This window comes from Capra hircus, chromosome 3 (genome assembly GCF_001704415.2).
Source record: "Capra hircus breed San Clemente chromosome 3, ASM170441v1, whole genome shotgun sequence".
NCBI lineage: Eukaryota > Metazoa > Chordata > Mammalia > Artiodactyla > Bovidae > Capra > Capra hircus.
Genome location: NC_030810.1, coordinates 98,889,712 through 98,916,088, shown reverse-complemented (window position 1 = coordinate 98,916,088; position 26,377 = coordinate 98,889,712). Strand labels below are relative to the sequence as shown.

At 43.0% G+C, this 26,377-nt stretch overlaps 1 protein-coding gene across 3 annotated transcripts in view; it reads left to right on the top strand.

Moving 5' to 3' along the window:
• The window catches only part of PDZK1 (PDZ domain containing 1), a 52,090-nt gene continuing 38,357 nt past the window's right edge, over positions 12,645–26,377 (top strand). Inside the window, exons 1-2 of one of the 3 annotated variants that reach the window (XM_005677746.3) lie at positions 12,647–12,792; positions 13,480–13,603. In XM_005677746.3, coding sequence (XP_005677803.2) covers positions 13,555–13,603 — 49 coding nt within the window. In that variant the 5' untranslated portion in view covers positions 12,647–12,792; positions 13,480–13,554. Of the gene's footprint in view, positions 12,793–13,479; positions 13,604–15,750; positions 15,770–26,377 lie in introns of those variants that run through there. The other 2 variants (XM_005677748.3, XM_005677750.3) reach the window with 2 other exon arrangements.

Below are 26,377 nucleotides of genomic sequence, written 5' to 3'. Positions count from 1 at the left end.
ACTCTTCGCGTGAGATGGCCAAAGTACTGGAGTTTCAGCTTTAGCATCATTCCTTCCAAAGAACACCCAGGACTGATCTTTAGGATGGACTGGTTGGATTTCCTTGTAGTCCAAGGGACTCTCAGGAGTCTTCTCCAACACCACAGTTCAAAAGCATCAATTCTTCAGCACTCAGCTTTCTTCACAGTCCAACTCTCACATCCATACATGACCACTGGAAAAACCGTAGCCTTGACTAGACGGACCTTGGTTGGCAAAGTAATGTCTCTGCTTTTTAATATGCTATCTACATTGGTCATAACTTTCCTTCCAAGGAGTAAGCATCTTTTAATTTCATGGCTGCAATCACCATCTGCAATGATTTTGGAGCCCAAAAAAATAAAGTCTGACACTGTTTCCAGTGTTTCCCCATCTATTTCCCATGAAGTGATGGGACCAGATGCCATGATCTTCATTTTCTGAATGTTGAGCTTTAAGCCAACTTTTTCACTCTCCTCTTTCACTTTCATCAAGAGGCTTTTTAGTTCCTCTTCACTTTCTGCCATAAGGGTGGTGTCATCTGCATATCTGAGGTTATTGATATTTCTCCCAGCAATCTTGATTCCAGCCTGTGCTTCTTCCAGCCCAGCGTTTCTCATGATGTACTCTGCATAGAAGTTAAATAAGCAGGGTGACAATATACAGCCTTGACGTACTCCTTTTGCTATTTGGAACCAGTCTGTTGTTCCATGTCCAGTTCTAACTGTTGCTTCCTAACCTGTATACAGGTTTCTCAAGAGGCAGGTCAGGTAGTCTGGTATTCCCATCTCTTTCAGAATTTTCCACAGTTGATTGTGATCCACCCAGTCAAAGGCTTTGGCATAGTCAATAAAGCAGAAATAGATGTTTTTCTGGAACTCTCTTGCTTTTCCATGATCCAGCAGATGTTGGCAATTTGATCTCTGGTTCCTCTGCCTTTTCTAAAACCGGCTTGAACGTCTGGAAGTTCACGGTTCACATATTGCTGAAGCCTGGCTTGGAGAATTTTGAGCATTACTTTACTAGTGTGTGAGATGAGTGCAATTGTGCGGTAGTTTGAGCATTCTTTGGCATTGCCTTTCTTTGGGATTGGAATGAAAACTGACCTTTTCCAGTCCTGTGGCCACTGCTGAGTTTTCCAAATTTGCTTACACATTGAGTGCAGCACTTTCACAGCATCATCTTCCAGGATTTGAAATAGCTCAACTGGAATTCCATCACCTCCACTAGCTTTGTTCGTAGTGATGCTTTCTAAGGCCCACTTATTCACATTCCTGGATGTCTGGCTCTAGGTGAGTCTGGCTCTAGATAATCACACCATCGTGATTATTTTGGTCATGAAGATCTTTTTTGTACAGTTCTTCTGTGTTTTCTTGCCACCTCTTCTTAATATCTTCTGCTTCTGTTAGGTCCATACCATTTCTGTCCTTTATCGAGCCCATCTTTGCATGAAATCGTCCCTTGGTATCTCTAATTTTCTTGAAGAGATCCCTAGTCTTCCCCATTCTGTTGTTTTCCTCTATTTCTTTGCATTGATTGCTGAGGAAGGCTTTCTTATCTCTTCTTGCTAGTCTTGGAACTCCGCATTCAGATGCTTATATCTTTCCTTTTCTCCTTTGCTTTTCGCTTCGCTTCTTTTCACAGCTATTTGTAAGGCCTCCCCAGACAGCCATTTTGCTTTTTTGCATTTCTTTTCCATGGGGATGGTCTTGATCCCTGTCTCCTGTACAATGTCATGAACCTCAGTCCGTAGTTCATCAGGCATTCTATCTATCAGATCTAATCCCTTATATCTATTTCTCACTTCCACTGTATAATCATAAGGGATTTGATTTAGGTCATACCTGAATGGTCTAGTGGTTTTCCCTACTTTCTTCTATCTGTTAAATAGTTAGGAAGACCAGTTTTTCCTTGAGCCTACAGTGTCTCATTTCTGCTCTCCTCCATGAACCCCTTTCAGGGGGTGTTGAAGATCAGCAGCTGCAGCAGCAGATGATTTAATCCTTGTAGAGGTAGATGGCAAGTGCCAGTTTGTGTTTGACATCTGTCTGACTTACTTCATTCAGTATGACAATCTCCAGATTAATCAGCACTGCTGCAAATGGCACTGTGGTTTTTTTTAAGTTACTGTAATATTTCATTGTAAATATGTACCACATCTTCTATCCACTCCTCTGTCAGTGGGCATTTAAATTGCTTCCACGTCTTGGCTTTTGCAAATAGCTGCCATGAACATTGAGTTACATGTGGCTTTTTGAAGTATGTTTTTCTCCAGATATATGTCTGGGAGTGGGATTACTGGATCATATGGTAGTTCAGTATTTAATGTTTTAAGGACTTTTCATACTGTTGTCCATAACAGTTGTACCAATTTATATTCCCACCAACAGTGTAGGAGGGTTCCCTTTACTCCACACCCTCCCCAGCGCTTATTTTTGTAGATTTTTTTCATGATGGCCATTCTGACTGGTGTGGGTGATACCTCATTGTGGTTTTGATTTGCATTTCTCTACTAGTTAGTAACGTTGAACATCTTTTCATGTGCGTCTTGGCCATCTGTATGTCTTCCTTGGAGAAATGTCTATTTAGATTTTCCATCCATTTTTTGATTCGGTGTTTTGTTTGTTTTTTATATTGAGCTATGTGAGTTGTATATTTTGGAGATGAATCCCTTGTCAGCCACATCATTTACAAATATTTTCTTTCATTCTATACATTGTCTTTTCATTTTGTTTATGGTTTCCTGATTTCAACTCTTGATGGCTGTTTCCTTGGCTTGTCTCAGGTCCTCCCCTGAACTTTATTTCCTCATTTGTAAGTGAGGGGGCTGCCTACTTCTAAATATGGAAAAAACAAACACACAGATTTGAACCTGGCTTTCTCCCCAGTTGAAAGATTTCAGTGATTCCATGTAGTGGATGTTTGTCATGCTTCTGGCTACTCAGTAGTATCTTTTGATGGAACCAGCTGCATCCTCCCTTCTCCCCTCATTATCTCCCTGTGAGAGTGTTGGTAGAAGGCAGAGCCCCAATTTCCTTCCAGGAGCCCAAAAGACCAGATACACCTTTTTCCCACCCTCTGAAAGATGGAATTGAACTAATGGGATGTTGCCATCAGGCCTTTGGCTCTTGAGGATATGCAGTAAAAATGAGGTGACAGTGGGGTAATACTCACTGGTGAGATTTCTTCAAAGTCTAGTACCTACTCACTGTCCTACCCTTATCATGATGTTGTAGCCAAGTTCAGTTCAGTTCAGTCACTCAGTCATGTCCAACTCTTGGCAACCCCATGGACTGCAGCATGCCAGGCCTCCCTGTCCATCACCAACTCCCGGAGTTGACCCAAACTCATGTCCATTGAGTCGGTGATGCCATCCATCCAACCGTCTCATTTCTGTCATCCCCTTCAATACCCCAAAGCTATTTTACAGCTGCATATTTCTGTCCATGAGGTTTACATCTCCAGAGATACTTTCCTTTCTTTCTTTGCCTGTAAACTCTTAATTATCGTTTAAATTTCAGCTTATGGTCCTATGGGGGTGGGGAACACAATAAAATAAAACTAGTTGAATAAAAGGAAAAAGAAAGTAAAAATTAGGAATAAAAAATAATCATAAATATCAAAGGAATTAAAAATTATAAAGGGTATTTTTCTAGCATTCTATGCTGACAAGTTAGAAAACAGAAATAAATTTCTATAAAATACAAATAACCAAAACTGAGTCAAAAAGAGGGAAAAAACCTAAAAGACCAAATAACCATGGGAAAATTTGAGAATATTATTTGGTACTTTTGCTTTATTGACTATGCCAAAGTCTTTGTGTGGATCACAATAAACTGGAAAATTCTGAAAGAGATGAGCATACCAGACCACCTGACTGGCCTCTTGAGAAACCTATATGCAGGTCAGGAAGCAACAGTTAGAACTGGACATGGAACAACAGACTGGTTCCAAATAGGAAAAGGAGTACGTCAAGGCTGTATATTGTCACCCTGCTTATTTAACTTCTATGCAGAGTACATCATGAGAAACGCTGGGCTGGAAGAAGCACAAGCTGGAATCAAGATTGCTGGGAGAAATATCAATAACCTCAGATATGCAGATGACACCACCCTTATGGCAGAAAGTGAAGAGGAACTAAAAAGCCTCTTGATGAAAGTGAAAGAGGAGAGTGAAAAAGTTGGCTTAAAGCTCAACATTCAGAAAACGAAGATCATGGCATCTGGTCCCATCACTTCATGGGAAATAGATGGGGAAACAGTGGAAACAGTGTCAGACTTTATTTTTTTGGGCTCCAAAATCACTGCAGATGGTGATTGCAGCCTTGAAATTAAAAGATGGTTACTCCTTGGAAGGAAAGTTATGACCAACGTAGATAGCATATTGAAAAGCAGAGACATTACTATGTCAACCAAGGTCCGTCTAGTCAAGGCTATGGTTTTTCCAGTGGTCATGTATGGATGTGAGAGTTGGACTGTGAAGAAAGCTGAGCACCAAAGAATTGATGCTTTTGAACTGTGGTGTTGGAGAAGACTCTTGAGAGTCCCTTGGACTGCAAGGAGATCCAACCAGTCCATTCTGAAGGAGATCAACCCTGGGATTTCTTTGGAAGGAATGATGCTAAAGCTGAAGCTCCAGTACTTTGGCCACCTCATATGAAGAGGTGACTCATTGGAAAAGACTCATGCTGGGAAGGACTGAGGGCAGGAGGAGAAGGGGATGACAGAGAATGAGATGGCTGGATGGCATCACTGACTCGATGGACGTGAGTTTGAGTGAACTCCTGCAGTTGGTGATGGACAGGGAGGCCAGATGTGCTGCAATTCATGGGGTCACAAAGAGTCGGACATGACTGAGCAAATGAACTGAACTATCTTTTCAGAAAGCACTACTCTGGATTCTGATGCTATTCAAATTGGCAGCATAGAAGAAGGAAGAAATCTCATTTATTTTTACTAATACCTTCCTTGGTGGCTCAGACGGTAAAGAGTCCATCTGTAATGCAGGAGACCTGGGTTTGATTCCTGGGTGGGGAATATCCCCTGGAGAAGGAAATGGTAACCCATTCCCTTGCCTGGAGGACTCCATGGACAGAGGAGCCTGGGAGGCTACAATCCACAGGATTGCAAAGAGCTGGAGACAATTGAGTGACTAACACTTTCACTTTTCACTTGCTAATCCTAAAAGAAAGCATATAAAGGTCCACAGACCAACCTCACTTATTTATGTGAAAGCACTAAATATTCACCTGGAAATGCAAAAGAAAAAAATAAACCAATTCAGCAGGGTATTAAAAATGTAATGTTGTTAGTCATTCAGTTATGACTCTTTGGGACCCTATGGACTATAGCCCACCAGGCTCCTCTGTCCATGGAATTCTCCAGGCAAGAATACTGGAGTGGGAGGCCATTCCCTTCTTCAGAGGATCTTCCTGAACCCAGGAATCAAAGCTGGGCCTGCAGGCGGCTTCTTTACTACTGAGCCACCAAGGAAGCCTGTTGTGTCTCATTACCAAGCATTATCTGATTGGAAAAGAAAGATAAAAGAGGACTGCACTGATTCTTTCCACCAAAGGATGTGGTTAAGTCCAGCAGCTTGTGTCCAACTCTTGATCCCAAAATTCGCTTGTGTGACAAGTAAGTTTCTTAGGCTCCTGGGACAGGCACTACACTAAGTCCTTAATAAATGAATACCTTTGACAAACCTGAACACCTGTGATGTGTCAGGCAACACAGGACACAGAAAGATAACTAAAATGCAGAGACAGACTATTTTACTGGTTAAATGCAGTCTGTAGAATCATGACAGGTTTGTGATCTAGCTTGAACAATTATTAGCTGTATAATGGGCAAGTTTTTAAACCTTTCTGAAAATCAGTTTATTGATCTATAAAATGATGAAAATAATATTCTCTTCCCAGATTTGTTGTGTGGGTTAAACAAAGCAACCTGTGTAAACTACATATTATATAGCACCTGGCATAGAGTAAGGGCTCAAAAAATGTTAACCATGATTATGTTTTTAGTGGTTCCTCACATTTGAGACAGTTTACAGTGTCTCAAGCACATACACATACATGACTGTGTTTAGTTCTTTTTTGTTAACTTTACATTAAAAATTTTTTTAAATTTTTGGCTGCACTGGGTCTTCATTGCTTAATGTGGGCTTTCTCTAGTTGTGATGTGTGGACTTCTCACTGTGGTGGCTTCTCTTGTTGCTGAGCACTGGCTCTCAGGTGTACAGGCTTTGGTAGTTGTGGTGAAGGGGCTTAGTTGCTCACAGCCTGTGGAATCTTCTTGAACCAGGAGTTGAACCCATGCCCCATGAATTGGCAAGTGGATTCTTAACCTCTTAGACCACGAGGGAAGTCTTGTGTTTGGTGATCAATCACTGAGGTATTATGTTTATTTAAAAATTTGTCGAGAGGCATTGTGACCACTTTAAAATCACAGCTTCTAAATAGGGGAGCAAGAATTCTAACTCCTAAGTTATGAGGTCTTTCTCTTGGAATTTTCTTTGCCTCTTTTCTCCCACCCACCCATTCAGGAATAGCTGTAACACAAGGGACTCTGATAACAATAATAAGGTTGTAAAGTCACCCCACTCCAGTATTCTTGCTTGGAAAATCTCATGGATGGAGGAGCCTGGTGGGCTGCAGTCCATGGGATCGCGAAGTCAGACATGACTGAGCAACTTCACTTTCACTTTTCACTCTCATGCATTGGAGAAGGAAATAGCAACCCACTCTGATGTTCTTGCCTGGAGAATCCCAGGGACAGAAGAGCCTGGTAGGCTGCCATCTTTGGGGTTGCACAGAGTTGGACATGACTGAAGCGACTTAGCAGCAAAGTGTATCAAGGAATAGGGAAGGAGAAATTCTAGATGAGGGATCTGGAAAGGCTTCAAGGTGACAGTGGAATTAGGGCATCATGGATGTTTGCTGGTGCCTTATGGGTACATGGTGAGTGGACTGGGGGAGATTTGGCTTCCAGACCTGGCTCTGCACTGGGCTTTCCTGGTGGCTCAGTGGTAAAGAACCTGCCTGACAATGCAGGAGACAGATGTTCGATTCCTGGGTTGGGAAGATCCCCTGGAGAAGAAAATGGCAACCTACTGCAGTATTCTTGCCTGGGACAAGGAGAATACTGTCCCCTCCCCTCCCACTGACAGGGGAACCTGGGAGGCTATGGTCCATGAGCTCGCAAAAAAGTCTGACAGGACTTAATGAATAAACACCTGGCTCTGCACTAGCTAGCTGTGAGATACTGAGAAGGTCATATCCCTTTTCCAGGCGCCTTTCCTAAGGGACTGGTGCAGCGGGACAGGAGGGGGCAGTGTAGGGACTGCTTCCAAGAAGAGAGCAGCAAAGTCTGGCAAGCTTGCAGGAGCTGATACAAGAGTCACCGGGCTTCGTGGTGCCTAGGGCCGAGCTGGAGCAGAGCGTGTAAGTCTGTCATGGGCCGTTATGGAGGGCTGTGGGTAGGCGGGGTCCGTTGGACAAGGATGCTTTTGGAGTAAGTCACCTTGGTGCTTGTGAGCGAGCATCTTGGTGTAATGCAGGCAGAGCCCTGCTGGTTCTGCACTCTGACCGCTAGAGGGCGCTGCCTTCCGGTTGAAGTCTTCCTGAGCCCAGGCTTTGGCACCCTGATTTCGGGCGTGAGGTGGAGCTTGCGGGTTCACCCAAGAAAACCTAAACTAGAGGCAGAGGTCTAGGGTAGGGATATGCAATTCCGGGCCTGATGGGTCCTGGGGTCACAGCCTGTACTAGAGATGCAGCTGGCACTAAATAGGAAAAGTGGTGGGGCGGGAAGTCGGGACATTCTGGGTCCACCACGTGTGTGGGACAAGTCTTATCTCTCTCGTAGAGCAGAGCAGACAAAGACATGGACACTGACTAGGTCGGCACCAGACTGGCACTCTCACCTTTTGGCCTTTTCCCAGGGTTTCCTGAACTCCCTTGGCTGCCTAGGGCCTGTGGACTCTCAGTATGGAGTGACCTCAGCCACAGCCAGCAGGGCATGGTCTCCTTTCCCTGACCTTTTCAAATGGGAGACCGCTGAGTCTTAGATTCAGATGCAAGCTTCCTGTGATGGAAGGCATGTTCCTAAATCAGGCTCATGTTCCTCCTGTGTTTCAAGCTGCATCATGGGAATGTGATGATTAAATGGCACGTGAAGCTGTACCCAAGGTTTTCTGAGATATGTGGACTATTACTGGTGGGGATAAGATTGTAAGGAAGAGGCTCCATTCTCTCCTATACCAAAGCCCAGACCTAGCCTCTCAGAGGAACTGGAAGGTTAGCAACCACTTCACAAACACCTCTCTTTGCAGATCTCCCACAACATTGAAAAAAAATGCTTGAGACCCAGAGACAGGATTTTTTTAAAAATTTAAATTCACTTATTTTAATTGGAGGCTAATTACTTTAAAATATTGTATTGGTTTTGCCATACATCAACATGAATCTGCCACAGGTGTACACGTGTTCCCCATCCTGAACCCTCTTCCCACCTCCCTCCCCGTACCATCCCTCTGGGTCATCCCAGTGTACCAGCCCCAAGTATCCTGTATTCTGCATCGAACCAGGACTGGCGATTCGTTTCTTATATGATACTATACATGTTTCAATGCCATTCTCCCAAATCATCCCACCCTCTCCCTCTCCCACAGAGTCCAAAAGACTGTTCTATACATCTGTGTCTCTTTTGTTGTCTCAATGATACAGGGTTATCATTACCATCTTTCTAAATTCCATATATATGTGTTAGTATACTGTATTGGTGTTTTTCTTTCTGGCTTACTTCACTCTGTATAATCGGCTCCAGTTTCATTCACCTCGTTAGAACTGATTCAAATGTATTCTTTTTAATGGCTGAGTAATACTCCATTGTGTATATGTACCACAACTTTCTTATCCATTCATCTGCTGATGGACATCTAGGTTGCTTCCATGTCCTGGCTGTTATAAACAGTGCTGCGATGAACATTGGGGTACATGTGCAGAGACAGGATTTCATCAGTCACCACAGCTTCCTTAGAGTAGAGGCAGAGTTGTAAGTCAGCCAAAGTTCAGTCAGGAGACCCTTGGATCACTGGTCTGCTTTCTCAGGCCTCCCACTCTGACCCCTCTCAACACTAGAGCAGGCCTTCTCAACCTTAACATAAATGCGCTATGAACACTTTTATTGTCTGGTGAAGTCTGTGGATCATCTTCTCAAAATAATGTTTAAAAATTTGTAAAATAATATATATAGAATAACAAAGGAAACAAATTATATAAAAACAGTTGTCCAAACATTAGAAGAATACGTGAAAGAGTGGTGTATGGGTTTCTTTAGAAGTAGCATCAGTCTAAATAAACAATTGTAATTTCACAGAAGTGATGAGCATATATGACATATTAAAAAATCTGCGACAACTCTAAAGAGATTTGTAAATAACTGTAATTTCTATTGATGGCAAATTCTAATGTGGTTTGTTGCCTACATTCATAATGGAAGCAAATGCTAACTTTCAATTAGAGACTGGTGAAGATAAAGATGTAACGTTTCTCCCTAATTCACGATCTCATGAGTGAATGTATGCACTCCCCAGTTAAGAGGTCCTGCAGGACAGGCTCCTTATTTTGCCTGTGGGGAAAACTGAGGCAACCAGGTCTCCCGATTCCTAGGTGAAGGGTCTTCCCACTAAAGTGCATAACTCTGGAACTTAGGGAGAACTGTCTCCAAACCAATCTCTTCACCCTGGAATTTCCAGGTTTACTCTGCCAGAAACATGCCAGTGGCCAAAGCCTCCCTTGTTTGCATCACTCCCAGAGCCTACATCTGGGATGTGAGCTCCCCTCAAGTCACCTCAGAGGGCCACCTCCAAGCTCCGTGGAGCCTAGTGTCTTTTACCAGGCTAGGCCTGGGATCCAGCGGAGAATTGATTCAAGCCTTGCTAACTTTCCTCTGCTAACTGTCTCCTTTTTATTGATAAGAATGACCCTTTGTCATTCATTCCTCAAGACTGAACATAAGAAAAGAGCTTGGAGGACTTAGAAATGCAAAAGCAATTTAGACTTTGTCAGCTACAGTTACTTCAAGGAGTTCACCTGGCTTTTCCTCCCATGAACACACAGTGTGGTTCTTTCCCATTTGAGGAAGTTGTCAGGACAGGGTGTGCCCCCGAATGCCTCCTGGAGAAGATTGAGCACGCCGGCTTCCTGGGCCTGAGGAACACTTCTCTTCCCAGGCTCTTGAGGGCAAAGAACATTTTAAGACATGGGGCTTCCCAGGGACCTCACTGGAAGCCTGTCCTTGCCTGACCAGTCCTGTCGACTGTCCCATGCCCGCTCCCAGGCCCCTGGTCCCCAGTGGGCCTCTTTACCTCAGGATAGAAGTTCTTTCCTGCTCTCAGGCTGGGGGCCCTGGTGAAAGCTCTGTGAATGAGCTCTCAGCCCTCAACTTGCTCTTCATTTTTGTTGGAACCCCATCCCCCTCTTCTGTCATTGCTGGTGCCTTCATTACTAGTATATATGGTCTTTTTTTTTTTTTTTTTTTTTTGCATGTGTTAGAAATAGACTAAGGTGCTGAAAAGGCTGAGAAAAACCACTCTTTGTTTTCTTCACCTTGAGGGACAAAGATTTTTCACTTGGTAGCTCACTATAAGGATAAGACTGAAATTAGAATATCTTAATGTCTTGACACTATAAGGACAGAATGTGCCCTCAAGTATAAAGTAAGGCGTCTGGTCTTTTCTTGAGAGAAGACTTGGCTTAGGAGTAGGACACCAAGGTCCTGATAAAGACATTGGGATCTAGGGTCAGTCTCCTCTGGGAAGGCCCTTGCCAGGTTATTCTTTCTTCTCCCTCAGCTGTGAAGTTGCCAAAAATTGATTCGTGGGTACGTCCTGACCCAGACTAAGTGATGGCATTTTTATGTCTTTTTTCTCTATGCTTTTACTTTTTACTTTCCAGATGGGCCTGTTAATCTATGTGGGGCTGCTTCTGCTGACTCCAAATATCCTGAGTCTGCCATTTGACTCTCCAGACAACGCCTCTCCTGTCCTGAGTTCATTCCTAAGCCACATTCCATAATCAGTCTAATTACTGGATCTTGGCTCAGATGGTAAAGAAACCACCTGCAATGTAAGAGACCTGGGTTCGATCCCTGGGTCAGGAAGATCCCCTGGAGGAGGGCATGGCAACCCACTCCAGTATTCTTGCCTGGAGAATTCCATGGACAGAGGACCCTGGTGGGCTACAGTCCATAGGATTGCAAAGAGTCCAACATGACTAACCACAGCACAGGACAGAGAACAGAGCTGCTTCAGGGTGAAGGGGAAGATGGGCCAGGAGTGATGCAGGGAGGCCGGGGGGAGCAAGGGAGGTGAGGGATGGCGGCAGTCAAATGGTCCTATACGTAGAGGTGAGGGGGTGGGTGACTGACCTTATTTCTTCACTCGTGACCCCCTCACCCATTTCCATTCTATTCTATTCCTCCTTGGTTGTTGATGGCTGGGGAGACCATGACGATTATTCCTAAACTCTAGATTGTGTACTTTGGTAGAAAGAGCATTGGTCTGAGAATGAGAAACTCTGGGCTCTAACCTCTGCAAGGCTGGGCCAGGCCCTGTGCCAGTGGGGACTCAGCACAACAGGAATCCCCTGGTTCTGCAGCAAACTCTACCATGATTGCCAACCAGTGCTGGGCTACCCAGGAGCCCTAATTGGGTTGGGTGACATTTTTCATGACTAGAGTCCCTCTCCACTTGTGTGGACAGGGAATTCCTGTTTTTAGTACTCTGTGCCCCACCCCCAAATAGTAACAGGACTTCTGGAGTTTGAGGTCCTTTCAGTGGACAAGGAAACCATTGTCTGGGCGTTGTCAGGCGAGACATACATCAGGAACATCTTGTTATTCCACTGAAGTATTCAGCTTTCAGTATTCAGAATGAGTCAATTCCAGGAGCCTGTGGTATAGAAACCCTTGTTGAGAAGGGGGATCTTTCATCCCCTTTCCATGTCTCTCACCAGCATCCTGGTCACAAGGCCAGCCCACCACAGCCCACAGGACACCTGGCCCTGCTGACACGAACTCAAATTGGACCTGGTATCTGGTAACCCAGTATCCTTCTTTGCTGTCCATACAATAGTGGTCAAATTTATGACCTCCTGTTCCCTAAAAAGGAGATTTGTCCATGCTTGTCTCTGTGGGGTACTTAGAAGGTTGGCTGTGAGGGCATTCAGCATTTCTCATCATCCAGGGATTATATAACACAGATTGTTATGAACATGAAGAGGAGTTGAACATAACAGGGCTGTAGATGCACGAAGGTGGGCCCCCTGAGCCCCAACGGCATAGCCATGTATTCACACTGGTTACTGCAAAAACCTCAAAGTTCTGCAAAGACCTCAGGGCTAGAAACTGAATCATAGAGGGCTTCTTTCTCACAGTGAGGCGGCATCTGTGCATCTTGTAAATAGTTGCCTAAATCATTTTCCTAAGATGCCGCTTCTGATCCCTCCTCACTGAGAATCATTGTATGGTAGGCACTGGGGGGTTGACGTGCCTGAGTGCTGGCCTCCTCTCAGGAGAACACTCTCTGCTGAGGCCCCACCCCTGTGAGCCAGAGCCGACCGACTGCACCAGGTGCTGCAAATCACCCAGAAGTGAGAGGACACCCGAGAAGGAAAGCCGGAAGAGAGACTAATCCGTGCACCAGACACTATTGGGCACTTTCATGAACGGTGACATTTGAATTGAGCTTTTAAAGAAGAGAGAATTTCAAAAGGTAAGTGCTTTTCAGATAGAAGAACAATAGGAATGAACAAGGAGTGGGGCCACTCGGGGCTTGTTTGGAAACCAGTGAAGTGGCTGAGGTGGCTAGAATGTAGGTTGCTTGCTGGCTGGAGGGGCAGCCCCATTGTCCACAGTCTCCCAGATATTTATCTTGTCAGCCTTCACGTGGCTGAGGTAACTGAGTCCAATAACACAATTTAACAGCTGATATATTGTTTCCAGGATATTACTATAAAGTGCTCTGTGTTAAAATCTGGTTAATTGTTAAGTCATACTTGTATCTCACTTCTGTAGAACTGTGATGTCTTAGAGATGGAAGGGACAAACACAGTCATCTAGTCCAGTCCCTGGCACAGTGTAGAAGCTTCCTTGTCAGTGGTTCTCAAAATTGAGTGTGTATCAGAATCACCTGGACGGTTTGGTAAAATACACATGTCTGGGCCCAGCCACAGAGTTTCTGATTCAGTAGGGTTGCAGTGGGGTCCAAGGATCTGGGATCCTAATAAGTTCCCAGGTGCTGCTGTTGCTGTAATTCTTGACAACTGTGTTATTTAATACTTCTTGAATCCTCAGCCTCCATCTCTAGTTGTGTGTGGCTCATGACCACTCACAGCATCCACCCACTATTCTTTGTTGAACCCTCCAGTTGTTTGTAAATTCTCCCTCCTGTTGCCTTCAGAACTGCCTTCCTTTTACTTCCACCCAACCATTGCTCCTAATTCTGCTGAGAGCGCCGCACAGAACATGTCTGTGGATGGTGGCTGAGTCACAGGCCTGGGCTCATCTCCTTCCTCTCCCACTAGGTATGTGACCTTGGGCAAGTCTTTCAGCTTTTCTGAATTTCCCTGATTTATAGAATGGAAATAATATGTTTCTAAAATATCTAAATAAGATGTTTATATTAAATGAGGAAGTGTGTATAAAATAATTAGCTTGGTTTTTTGGCGCATAGTAAGTACTCAATAAATGCTGAGTTTTAGCACTACCTGGATTCCTTCTCCACATGTGTGTGTTAGTCTCTCAGTCATGTCTGACTCTGTGACCCGATAGACTGTAGCCCACCAGGCTCCTCTGTCCATGGGATTCTCCAGGCAAGAATACTGGAGTGGATTGCCATTTCCTTCTCCACGGTATCTTCCCAACCCAGGGACTGAACCCAGGTCTCCCACATTGCAGGCGGATTCTTTACTGTCTGAGCCACCAGGGAAACCCTTCTTTATGTGGGATCTCATCAAATCACTGAAGAAAGTTAATCATTTTAGCTAACATTTCTTCTTTCTGGGATAAATATCCTTAGTTTCTTCACCTATTCCTTCTGGCTCAGTGTCAATATTTCCTTCATTTTTGTTACTCTGCTCCAAACAGAGTCTGGTTTGTAAAGTTCCCTTGTCAAGTGTGCATGGGGCTCAGACCTGCCGCTTGCCTCAGCATAGTTGGAGCCTAGTATACTCACTGCCGCCAAAGATCACTTTAGTTTTTGTGGCTAATTTCCACATTTCACTTGACCCCATCAGACTTTTAGGCAATGAAATTCCTGAGGCCACATCTGCACATAAGGGAAAATTTGTTATTCTGTCACATTTCCCCTTGAAGCTTCCCTGGCTGCCTCCGCATGGGGCTCTTACTGTGTGTGGGGTGTTGGCTGGGGAGATCACTCTGATCCTGGGTCTGACCTGGGGCTTACACTTGCTTTGTGACTGCTGTGAGAGCAACCCGGACAACAGGCCATGTGAAGAAGCATGTCAGAGGCTGCCAGAGAAAAGGGATCTACTTCTTTTCTCTGTCTTGGCCTCTGCCTCTCCTGGCTCCATGGGCCTGGTGGGAGACCCAGCGTCTCCCCTGGGGAAGGGTGAACTGACCCCTTTGGTACAGCCAATAGTTTTCTGGAAGGAAAACAAACTTCAGGGCCAGAGGGCATTTAGAGCAAAGCTGTGTAGGCATTTCAGTCCCCACCCCCTGCCTCTGTCTCTACTGGCCTCTTGCCCAGAGTCCTTGGTAACATCATGAGGAGAGAGTCAGGGCTGTTTTTTATGGGGATGGCGTGGCAGCTTCAGGGGTGTAGGTATTAGGGTGACAAGGCAGGCTCTGGGAGCAATGCCTCTCACAGTTTCAATCCCAATTTCCAGTCTGTAGTGAATGGCTTACTGGGAATAATGACCTCAAGTTTTAAACTGAAGGCAGAAAAAATCTGCCCAGGTCACTGGTGTACAGGAGAGTGTCTTACCTCTTCCTGGTCACAGAGGACACCAGTTCCTTTGCAGCCAGGCCTCCCTCCTGCAGAACTGCTGGCTCGGCAGGCTGAACACTGCCACCTGCTCCACATGCTGATCCATATGGTGATATTCCAGGTTTTTTCAGGATACAGCAGCCTGGTGGCAGAAATGGCTGCAGTCACAGCTCTGTGTGTCTTCTGGGCTGGGGTGCCCCCTCACTGCCACCACAAAGCCACACTGTGCCATGTGAGCAAATAGGAAGACGGCTCCTTTCTGCAGTTCACTGCCTATTAGACAGCAGAGTCACACAGCATGTGGCTTTGAAGCTGCAGATCCCTATCTTTCTCTGCTTATGGCCTCTTGACAGCTGCCCCACAAGTGGCAGGTGTGAGTTCCAGTCCTGAGCTCTGTTGTAAGTCTCCTGCCGAGCTCTGTCTTTGGCCAAAGGGGTTGAGGAAACTAGCCTCCTGCATTTTGTGACATCTGCACTTCTTCAGCCTTCCTACAGCCCCTAGGAATCCCAGGCCTCCTGATGCCCAAGCCTTTGAATCAGGGACTTAACATTTTGTCCTCTGGAATATTTCCAGGCTGATCTAGGGGAAAGGAAAAAGATACTGTTTAGCAAGGGATCCACTGTAGCAGTCCTGTAGCTGGGGGCATAGAGGCTGTATACCACCTCATGGCATATCAGTTGGGATCATCTTTAATCTGACTGGGGCTTCTGAGAAGAGGTACTTTCTTCAGTGGATAATGAAGGTGAGTAATGTATGTGTTTGTGTTTCTGGCATGTTAAAATTCTAAGCAATGGGGGAAAATAGCATGCACATGAATTAGTTGGTTCTCTTAACTAGAGTGTCAAGAAGTCCTGAGACCATCCTGAAGGAGGCAGTACTTTGAGGGAGGGGTGTCTTTTAAATCATGCCACAGACTTGGGTCCATTAATCTGTTCTTTGTCTTGATTCTCTCTCACTGGCCTTTCACTCCTGAATGGGATGGTCCTCAGTCTCCCTGTGAGGGCTGGAGTCAGGCTGAGGCCTTGAGGTCTCTGGCACTTTCCTTGTTTACCTGCCCCTAAGCTTGTCCCTTTGGGGCCCCTGAGAAGCTGGAAACTCCCCAAGGACCATTGATCCTCCATTTTTGTGTCTTTCAGAAAGAGGTAAAGATAGACCCTAATTGGTATTCCAAGAGTACCCAGACTTTGATGCATTCAGGAACCGAGGACATGGCCTGCTCTTGCTTGGCACCTGTTTCTCGCCCCCGCCCCTACCAGTGGAAAAGTACTGTGTATTCTGACCCCTCAGCTGGGAAAAGGAAGAGGGAGGAAATAACTACTAAAGTGTCCTTTGTAGCCAACTTCCAAGTATTAATAAGTCACAGCTCTCTAGGGGTCCTCAGACCTGCCTTGACCTGTTACCTGGTTGCTGAAAAAACACTAGAAAGTTTAACTCAGCAATCATGTGGAGCCACAGTGTGTGAACCAGCTGAGGACCATGACTTTGCCCTTCCTCCTGCCCATTGCCTGGTACTGCTGTAAAACATTTATCTCAACTCTGTATCTGGACCCTGGCCTAATAAATTCCTCCAAAGGTATGCAGACTAAACAGAATGCTTCTTCAGGTGTTGGATGAGGCCAGAGTAATCTAGGGAGTAACAGAGGAGATTGTCATAAACATTGACAGTCAGGGGCAGAAAACCGCTGGAGCTTAAAATATCAGGCTCCACGTAAGTTAATGAGCTACTAAAAAGACAAGGATAATCAGATCTGAAGTTGGGGTAAAAATATGAACATATCAGGGATTTATCTGAAATGTAAAGGGTGGAGGCTAGAATCTTGTACTAACCCAGGCAGACTGGTGTAGTAGAAGGACATTGGCCTTGGATTTATTTTTTATTGAACTATAGTTGATTTGCAATATTAGTTTCAGGTATACAACATAGTGATTCAATAAGTTTATAGATTATATGCTATTTAAAGTTATTACAAAATAATGGCTATATTTCCCTGTGCTATACAATATATTCTTATTGCTTACTTATTTTATACATAGTCCTTTTAAACTTTTAATCCCATACCCTATCTTGCCCCTCCCCCTTTCCTCTCCCACCTGTAACCACTAGTTTGTTTCTATATCTGTGAGTCTGTTTCTGTTTTATTATATTTATTTATTTGTTTTGGTTTTTAGATTCCACATATAAGTGATAACACACACAATTTGTCTCTCTCTGTCTGACTTACTCCACTAAGCATAATGCTCTCTCGGTCCATCTGCACTGTTGCAGAAAAATGAAATTCATTCATTTTTATGGCTAGTGTTCCAGTTTATATACCACATTTTCTTCATTTATTCATCTGTTGACGGATACTCAAGTTGATTCCATATCTTGGTTATTATAAACAATGCTGTTATGAACATGGGGTTATATATACATATATTTTTTCAAATTAATCTTTTCACTTTTTCCAAATGTTTGCCCAACAGGAGAATTGCTGTATCATATGGTAGTTCTAGTTTTAGTTTTTTGAGGAACTGCCTATTGTTCTCCATAGTGGCGGCACCAGTTTACATTCCTACCAACAGCTGAAGGGTCTCCTTTCTCAACACCTTTTCCAGCATTTATTATTTATAGAATTTCTGATGATAATCATTTTGACAGGTGTGAGGTGGGATTTCATTATTGTTTTGATTTACATTTCTCTGATGGTTTGTGATGTTGAGTACGTTTTCATATTCCTGTTGGCCATCCATATTTCTTCTTATTTGAAAAATGTCTATTCAGGTCTTTTGCCCATTTTTGAATCAGAATTGTTTATTTTGATATTGAGTTGTATGAGCTGTTTATCTATTTTGGATATTAATCCCTTATCAATCATATCATTTGCAAATACTTTCTCCCATTCAGTAGGTTATTTTTTCATTTCGTTGATGGTTTCCTTTACTGTGCAAAGCTTTTAAGCTTTATTTGGTTCAGTTCAGTTCAGTCGCTCGGTCGTGTCAGACTCTTTGTGACCCCATGAATCGCAGCACGCCAAGCCTCCCTGTCCATCACCAATTCCTGGAGTTCACCCAAACTCATGTCCATGGAGTCGGTGATGCCATCCAGCCATCTCATCTCTGTCATCCCCTTCTCCTCCTGCCCCCAGTCCCTCCCAGCATCGGAGTCTTTTCCAATGAGTCAACTCTTCACATGAGGTGGCCAAGTATTGGAGTTTCAGCTTTAGCATTATTCCTCCCAAAGAACACCCAGGACTGATCTCCTTTAGAATGGACTGGTTGGATCTCCTTGCAGTCCAAGGACTCTCAAGAGTCTTCTCCAACACCACAGTTCAAAAGCATCAATTCCTCGGCACTCACCTTTCTTCATAGTTCAACTCTCACATCCATACATGACCACAGGAAAAACCATAGCCTTGACTAGATGGACCTTGGTCGGCAAAGTAATGTCTCTGTTTTTCAATACACTATCTAGGTTGGTCATAACTTTCCTTCCAAGGAGTAAGCGTCTTTCAATTTCATGGCTGCAATCACCATCTGCAGTGATTTTGGAGCCCAAAAATAAAGTCTGACACTGTTTCCACTGTTTCCCCTTCTAATTCCCATGAAGTGATGGGACCAGATGCCATGATCTTCTTTTTCTGAATGTTGAGCTTTAAGCCAACTTTTTCACTCTCCTCTTTCACTTTCATCAAGAGGCTTTTTAGTTCCTCTTCACTTTCTGCCATAAGGGTGGTGTCATCTGCATATCTGAAGTTATTGATATTTCTCCCTGCAATCTTGATTCCAGCTTGTGCTTCTTCCAGCCCAGCGTTTCTCATGATGTTACTCTGCATAGAAGTTAAATAAGCAGGGTGACAACATACAGCCTTGACCTACTCCTTTTCCTATTTAGAACCAGTCTGTTGTTCCATGTCCAGTTCTAACTGTTGCTTCCTGACCTGCATACAGGTTTCTCAAGAGGCAGGTCAGGTGGTCTGGTATTCCCATCTCTTTCAGAATTTTCCATAGTTGATTGTGATCCACACAGTCAAAGGCTTTGGCATAGTCAATAAAGCAGAAATAGATGTTTTTCTGGAACTCTCTTGCTTTTCCATGATCCAGGGGATGTTGGCAATTTGATCTCTGGTTCCTCTGCCTTTTCTAAAACCGGCTTGAACGTGTGGAAGTTCACGGTTCACATATTGCTGAAGCCTGGCTTGGAGAATTTTGAGCATTACTTTACTAGCGTGAGAGATGAGTTAGGTCTCATTAAAAAATTTTTTTTTCTTTCTTTTACTTTAGGAGATAGATAAAAAAAAATATTCCTACAATTTATGTCAAAGAGTATTCTGCCTATGTTATCTTCTACAAGTTTTATGGTTTTATGGTTTCAGGTCTTACAATTAGGTCTTTAATTCATTTTGAGTTTATTTTTATATAAAGTATGAGAAAATGTTATATTCTCATTCTTTTGCATGTAGCTCTCAAGCGTTGGTGAAGATACAGAGAAACTGGAAGTTTTGTGCACTGTTGAAGATAATGCAAATAGAGCGGCTGCTGTGGAAACACAGTACCGCAGTTCCTCAAAAAACTAAACATAAAATTGCCATATAATCCAGCAATTACACTTCTGGGTATATACTCAAAAGCACTGAAAGCAGGAACTCAAACAGATGTCTGTACACTCATGTTCATAGCAGCATTATTCACAATAGCCAAAAGTAATCCACTCAACACTGAGTGAATGAATACATAAAATATGGTGTATACACACAATGGAATATTATTCAGTCTTGAAAAGGAAAATTCTAATACATGCTAAACATGGATAAACCTTGAAGATATTTGCTGAGTGAAATAGGCCAGTCACAGAAAGACAAATATCGTGTGATTCCATTTGTACAAGGTACCTAGAGTAGTCAAATTCATAAAGACAAAGAGTAGAATGTTGGTTGCCAGAGCCCCAGGGGATGACAAGGGACAGTTGTTTAATAGATGTGTAGTTTCAGTTTGGGAAGATAAAGAGGTCCTGGAGATGAATGGTGGTGATTGTTGCACAATAATGTGAAAGTACATAATGCTCTGACACTAAAAAATGGTTAAAATGGTAAATTTTATGTTACGTATACTTTTACCACAATAAAAACAATTGAGGTGGAGAGATCCAAGATTCTTGACGTATGCCAATGCCAAGATATAGATCCCTTCCAATGTGGATACTGTGTTGCCACCTGGGCAGGCATCACCCCAAGTTCTGACTGTTGTTTGGACATTACATAACAGAATCCCAGGATGAAGACAAATGAACTACAACTACAACAACAACATGGATGAATCTCACAAATATCATACTGAATGAAATAAACCAGACCTGAAAGGAATACAGCAGAGCAATTTATTGAAAAAAGACCTGCCTTTTCCTCCGTTTTTGTCATATTGCTTCTATTTGTATGAGTCTGTCTGGGGGCTTTTTAGTCTGTTCCAGTGTTACAGTTTACCTTGCGGCCATGCCATATTGTAGTAATTATTGTCTCTCTAGTATCTTGCTACCCAGGAGAACAACTCCTTCCTTATTCTTATTTTTCAGAACCAGTTTGTCGAGTTTCACCAAAAAACAAACAATCCCTGTGGGAAATTTGATTAGAAATACAATAATCTGTAGATCAGTTTGGAGAACTATTTTAGTGCTTAAGTTTCAATCAATGGATATGGTAAAATCTTCATTTGCTTAATTTTATTTATTTGCTCTCAATGAATTTTAAGTATTTTTATTTGTTTTTTGGCTGTGCTGGGTCTTCATTACTGCCTGGGCTTTTCTTGTTTGCAGAGTGCAGGGCTGGTCTTCAGTTGTGGCGCAGACTTCTTACTGCGGTGGCTTTTCTTGTGGCAGAGCTCAGGTTCTAGAGGGTGTGGGCTTCAGTAGCTTTGGTATGTGGGCTCAGTTGTTGCAGTTCCTGGGCTCTAGAGCGTAGGCTCAACAATTGTGGCACATGGCTTAGTTGCTCTGTGCCCCGTGGGATCTTCCCAGATCAGGGATCCAATCTGTTTCCTACGTAGGCAGGCAGATTCTTTACCACTGAGCCACCAGGGAAGCCCTCAATGATGTTTTCTTGTTTTATTCAAGCATATCCAAATATTGATCCCCTTCCCCTCTGGGGAGTGTGGGCAGAGCTTGGGACACTTGGCCCTAGGCAGGTCACTCCAGCCTTAAAAAGCTTCATTTGTTTACTCTAGTGATGAGCTATGCAACTGTTACCAATTTCTCCATGTGACATGATAGGAAAAAAAATGGAAAGCATTGGGATGTCTTTTTACTTTTCTGTTCCTGACCACTTGCACAAAATGCTGTGTTGTGTGTGGGCAAAAATGCCATCCATGATGCCCCAAACATTCTGAACTCCTGAACAGAGTTGCCCACTGTGTATGTCTAGCCCGTTTATTTCCATGAGCTTGCTTGTACAACATGTGCCCATAAATTAAGAGGTCTTGTTCTTGCAAAAACCACAATAATGTTATTTTCTATTGAGGGTTCGTCAGGCTCTGGGTGTTCTACAAATGTCTTTTTAAGTCTCCAAGAAATACTCTAACGTTGTTAGTATCTGTACTTCATAGAAGAAAAAACTGGAGTTTGTTTTTTTTTAATGAGTTTTTAAGAACTGAAGTATAGTTAATTTACAATGTTGTTTCAGTTTGTGGTATACAGTGGTTCAGTTATATATCTCTATCTCTATATAGTTATACATATATAATTTTCACATTCTTTTTCCTTATGGGTTATTATAAGATATTGATTATAATTCCCTGTGCTATACAGTAGGACCTTGTTGTTGATTTTATATATAGTAGTGTACTCCCAACCTCTTAATTTATCCTTCCCCTCCTTTCCCTTTTGGTAACTATAAATTTGTTTTCTATGTCTGTGGGTCTGTTTCTGTTTTTTAAATAATTTCATCTGCATCATTTTTTAGGTTTCATATACAAGTCATATACGATATCTGTCTTTGTCTGACTTACTTAGTATGATAATCTCTAGGTCCGTCCTTGTTGCTGCACGTGGCCTTATTTCATTTTTACTTTATGACTGAGTAATATTCTATTGGGTATATGTACTACATCTTTATCCATCCATCTGTTGATGGATATTTAGGTTGCTTTCATGTCTTGACTATTGTAAGTAGTGCTGCTGTGAATATTGGGGTATATGTATCTTCTTCGAGGGGGAGGAGGTGTATGTATCTTTTTTATTAGAGTTTTTTGTCTTTTCTGGAGTCAATGCCCAAGAGAGGGATTGCTGGATCATACGGTAACTATATTTTCAGTTTCTTTCTGACAGCATTGCGTCCTTGTTGTTGCTTGTAAGCTTTCTCTAGTTGCGGCGAAAGGCGGCTACTCGCTGACTGTGGTGTGTGGGTTTCTCACTGTGGTGGCTTCTCTTGTTGCAGAGTATGGGCGTCAGTGGTTGTGGCACGTGGGCTCTAGAGCATGGGCTTATTTACCCCGTGGCATGTGGAATCTTCCTGGACCAGAGATCAAACCCATGTCCCCTGCATTGGCAGGCAGATTCCTAACCACTGGAGTACCAGGGAAGTCCTATTTTTAGTTTTTCAAGGAACCTTCATAATGTTCTCCATAGTGGCTGTACCAATTTACATTCCTCCCAGCAGTGTAGAAGGGTTCCCTATTCTCCACACCCTCTTCAGCTTTTATCATTTGTAGACTTTTTGATGATGGCCATTCTGATTAGTATGAGGCGAAACCTCATTGTAGTTTTGATTTGCATTTCTCTAATAATTAGTGATGTTGAGCATCTTTTCATGTGCTGTTTAGCTATCTTTATGTCTTCTTTGGAGAAATGTCTATTTAGGTCTTTTGCCCCCCCCCTCCTTTTTTTTAATTGAGCTAAATAAGCTGTTTGTATATTTTGAAGATTAAGCCCTTGTTGTTTGCATTCTTTGCAATTATTTTCTCCCGGCCTGTAGGTTGTTTTTTCACTTTGTTTATGGTTTCCTTTGCTGTGCAAAAGTTAATAAGTTTGATTAGGTCCTATTTATTTATTTTTACTTTTATTTCTTTTGCCTTGGGAGACTGACCTGAGAAAACATTGCTATGATTTATGTCCAAGAATATTTTGCCTGTGTTGTCTTCTAGGAGTTTTATGATATCATATCTTATATTGCAATCTTTAAGCCATTTTGAGTTTATTTTTGTGTATGGTGTGAAGAAGTGTTCTAACTTCACTGATTCAGCTGCCTGGCTTTCCAAACACCACTTTCTAAACAGACTGTCTTTTCTCCATTGTATAGTCTTGTCTCCTTTGTTAAAGACTAATTGACCATCAGTGTGTGGGTTATTTCTGGGCTTTTTAGGCTGTTCCTTTGGTCCATATATATTTTTGTGCCAATACCACACTGTTTTGATTATTGTATGTTTGCTGCTGCTAAGTAGCTTCAGTCGTGTCCGACTCTGTGTGACCCCATAGACGGCAGCCCACCAAGCTCCCCCATCCCTGGGATTCTCCAGGCAAGAACACTGGAGTGGGTTGCCATTTCCTTCTCCAATGCATGAAAATGAAAAGTGAAAGTGAAGTCGCTCAGTCATGTCCGACTCTTCGCGACCCCATGGACTGTAGCCCACCAGGCTCCTCCATCCATGGGATTTTTCCAGTCAAGAGTACTGGAGTGGGGTGCCATTGCCTTCTCCGCTGTATGTTTGCAGGATTGTCTAAAGCTGACATTTTGAGAGGCAAAGTAATGCTAAGTGATAGAATCATTTCTGGAAACATGGCAGACTAGAAAACCTGAAATCCCTTTCTCTACAAAGTTCATGGAAATACTGGGTAAAATATATAAAAAGAAAATTGTTTTCAACTACATAGTTGAACTTGGAAAAAGGGGAAGAAATTGCTAAGGTCCAGAAGTGAAGAGAAAGTGAAGTGAAAGAAAGTGAGGAGAAAGCTGAAAACCAGTAACCAAGTAGTCTATTTTCCCAGGGTCACTTTGGGACAGGACTTAAGACCTAGGAACTGAGACCCTGCAGGGAGCCCAGAATCTCAGAAGGCTACAATCTCAGTGAAAGGGTGGGGTAAAAACCAACCCTGTTAGCAAAAGGAGATTGATTCATTTATTCACTCACTCATTCATTTTTGGAAAGCTTGCTATAAGCTAGGCTTATATTCTAGGCTCTTGGAATACAGTGACAAAACAATTACAAATCTCTATCCCTGGGGAGATAATATTCTGGTGGGAAAGAGACAGAATATAATTAATAAACATTGTATAAACATGATGAAAGGAGATAGGTTTATGGAAAAAACAGAACAGGGTAAAATGGATCAGGAATAAGAAGGAAACCACCTGTCTTGGCCTGGACTCTGAGAAGAAAAAGAATCTTCTCTTGCAAGTTCCTGACCATGTATCTGCTTTGAGGAGGTGCTGGTGCTGTAACTGACGTTCATTTTTTGCATGATCTAGAAGCACTACAGCAAGTAACCAACATAAATTGACCCAAGGTTTTTCGTGTCTTTCGTCACCATTCTATGTGTATGGAGAAGATCTGCTAGACAAAAACAAAACAGAAAACCCTCCACCCAAGCTGCCAGGTGTTCCATAGATAAAGCCCAGGCAAATTTAAGCTCACAATAAAAAACATAAAATTGTTAATGGCAGATTTAAGATTCAATTCAGCATCTATTTGATGCCAAATTCCATGCTCATAACTCTTGCCCCTACACACACCAGGGCAGGACCCACAGCATTTAGGTTCACAGAATCTCAGAGTTGGAAGCAACCCAAGAAATCACCTACTCCAATCCCCTAACAATGCAGGACTTCTTTCTGTAACATGACACAGGTTATCGTCAGCCTCTTCTTGAGTACCTCTAGGGAAGGACAGCACATTCCTTGGATAGTGGGAGGCCTTATTGTAGAGGAAAAACAATTCTACCTAAGGAGACAGACAGGCTCTGTAAGCCTTCTGAGCCAGGAGATCTGATAAGATAATTAACCAGATGGATTTAAAAGCTTCTTATCTGTAAAATAAGAAGACAAGAAATAGAATTGGAGAAGGAAACAGCAACCCACTGCAGTACTCTTGCCTAGAAAATCCCATGGACGGAGGAGCTTGGTGCAGGCTACTGTTCATGGGGTCACAAAGAGTCAGGCATGACTGAGCGACTTCTCTCTTTCTATCTGTAAATTAAGATAAGGGGCTTATCCTGGGGCTTCCCTGGTAAAGCGTCTGCCTGCGATGCAGGAGACCTGGGTTTGATCTCTGGGTCGGGAAGATCTCCTGGAGAAGGAAATAGCAACCCACCACAGTATTCTTGCCTGGAGTATTCCATGGACAGAGGAGCCTGGTAGGCTACAGTCCACGGGATCGCAAAGAGTCAGACACGACTAAGCAACTTCACTTCACTTATCTGTAAAATGGGGATACTGTCTCATAAGATCATGCTGAGGGTTAACAGAATAATGGATATAAAGGCTTACCAGGCACACACAATAGACAATGTGATTTTCCCTTGTCTTTAATGTCTAGATCTAAGTAATTGATTTAAATAATCAGCAAAAAGACCTACTCTGCTTTGCATTAACCAAATCACAGCCAGTTATTGCCATGAAATTTTTTTAAATCCAAATTTTAGTGAGGGCAAATCTCATTCAGTTCCACGTAACAGTGGGGAAGAGTTTTGTCATTAAAACAAACAATTCCTCATTTCTATTTAATTTTGAACTAATAGTGTCTCTATATATCAAGGCCTCTTCTATTTCCAGTTTTCAGGCTATTGCTATCTATCCCATCTGGCCTGGGGTGAAGAGTAAGTCTGAGAAGTCTTTGAATACAGACCAAGGGTAAACTGCATTGTGAAACTGCCTTTTCTTTTAATCATTCCATTTTTTTTTAATTTTAGAAATTTCAAGAATAATTCTGCTGACTTTGGCTACTTTAAAAATTAAAGAATTATTTCAATACAACACAATTCATCCACTTGTTGGTGTATAGTTTCGTTGGGCATTGTAGACAAAACCCACACTCAAGATAAAGAACTAATTCCCTCCCCTCCAAGTTTCCCCTTCAGGCCTTTGATTTTAAGAGGGATGTTGACAGGCTGGGATCCAGGGCAAGAAGTATTGAAGTCATGGCAAAGGCAGACCACCTGAAGGAATGGAGGGATCCATTGACTCCCAGAGGAATGAAGGCTTATGGGGGATTCGGCTTCCCTGGTGGCTCAGTGGTAAGGAATCTGCCTAGTTCAAGAGACCGGGATTCGATCCCTAGGTTGGGAAGATCCCCTGGAGAAAGAAATGGCAACCCACTCCAGTGTTCTTGCCTGGAGAATTCCATGGACACAGGGGCCTGGCGGACTATATTCCATAGGGTCGCAAAGAGT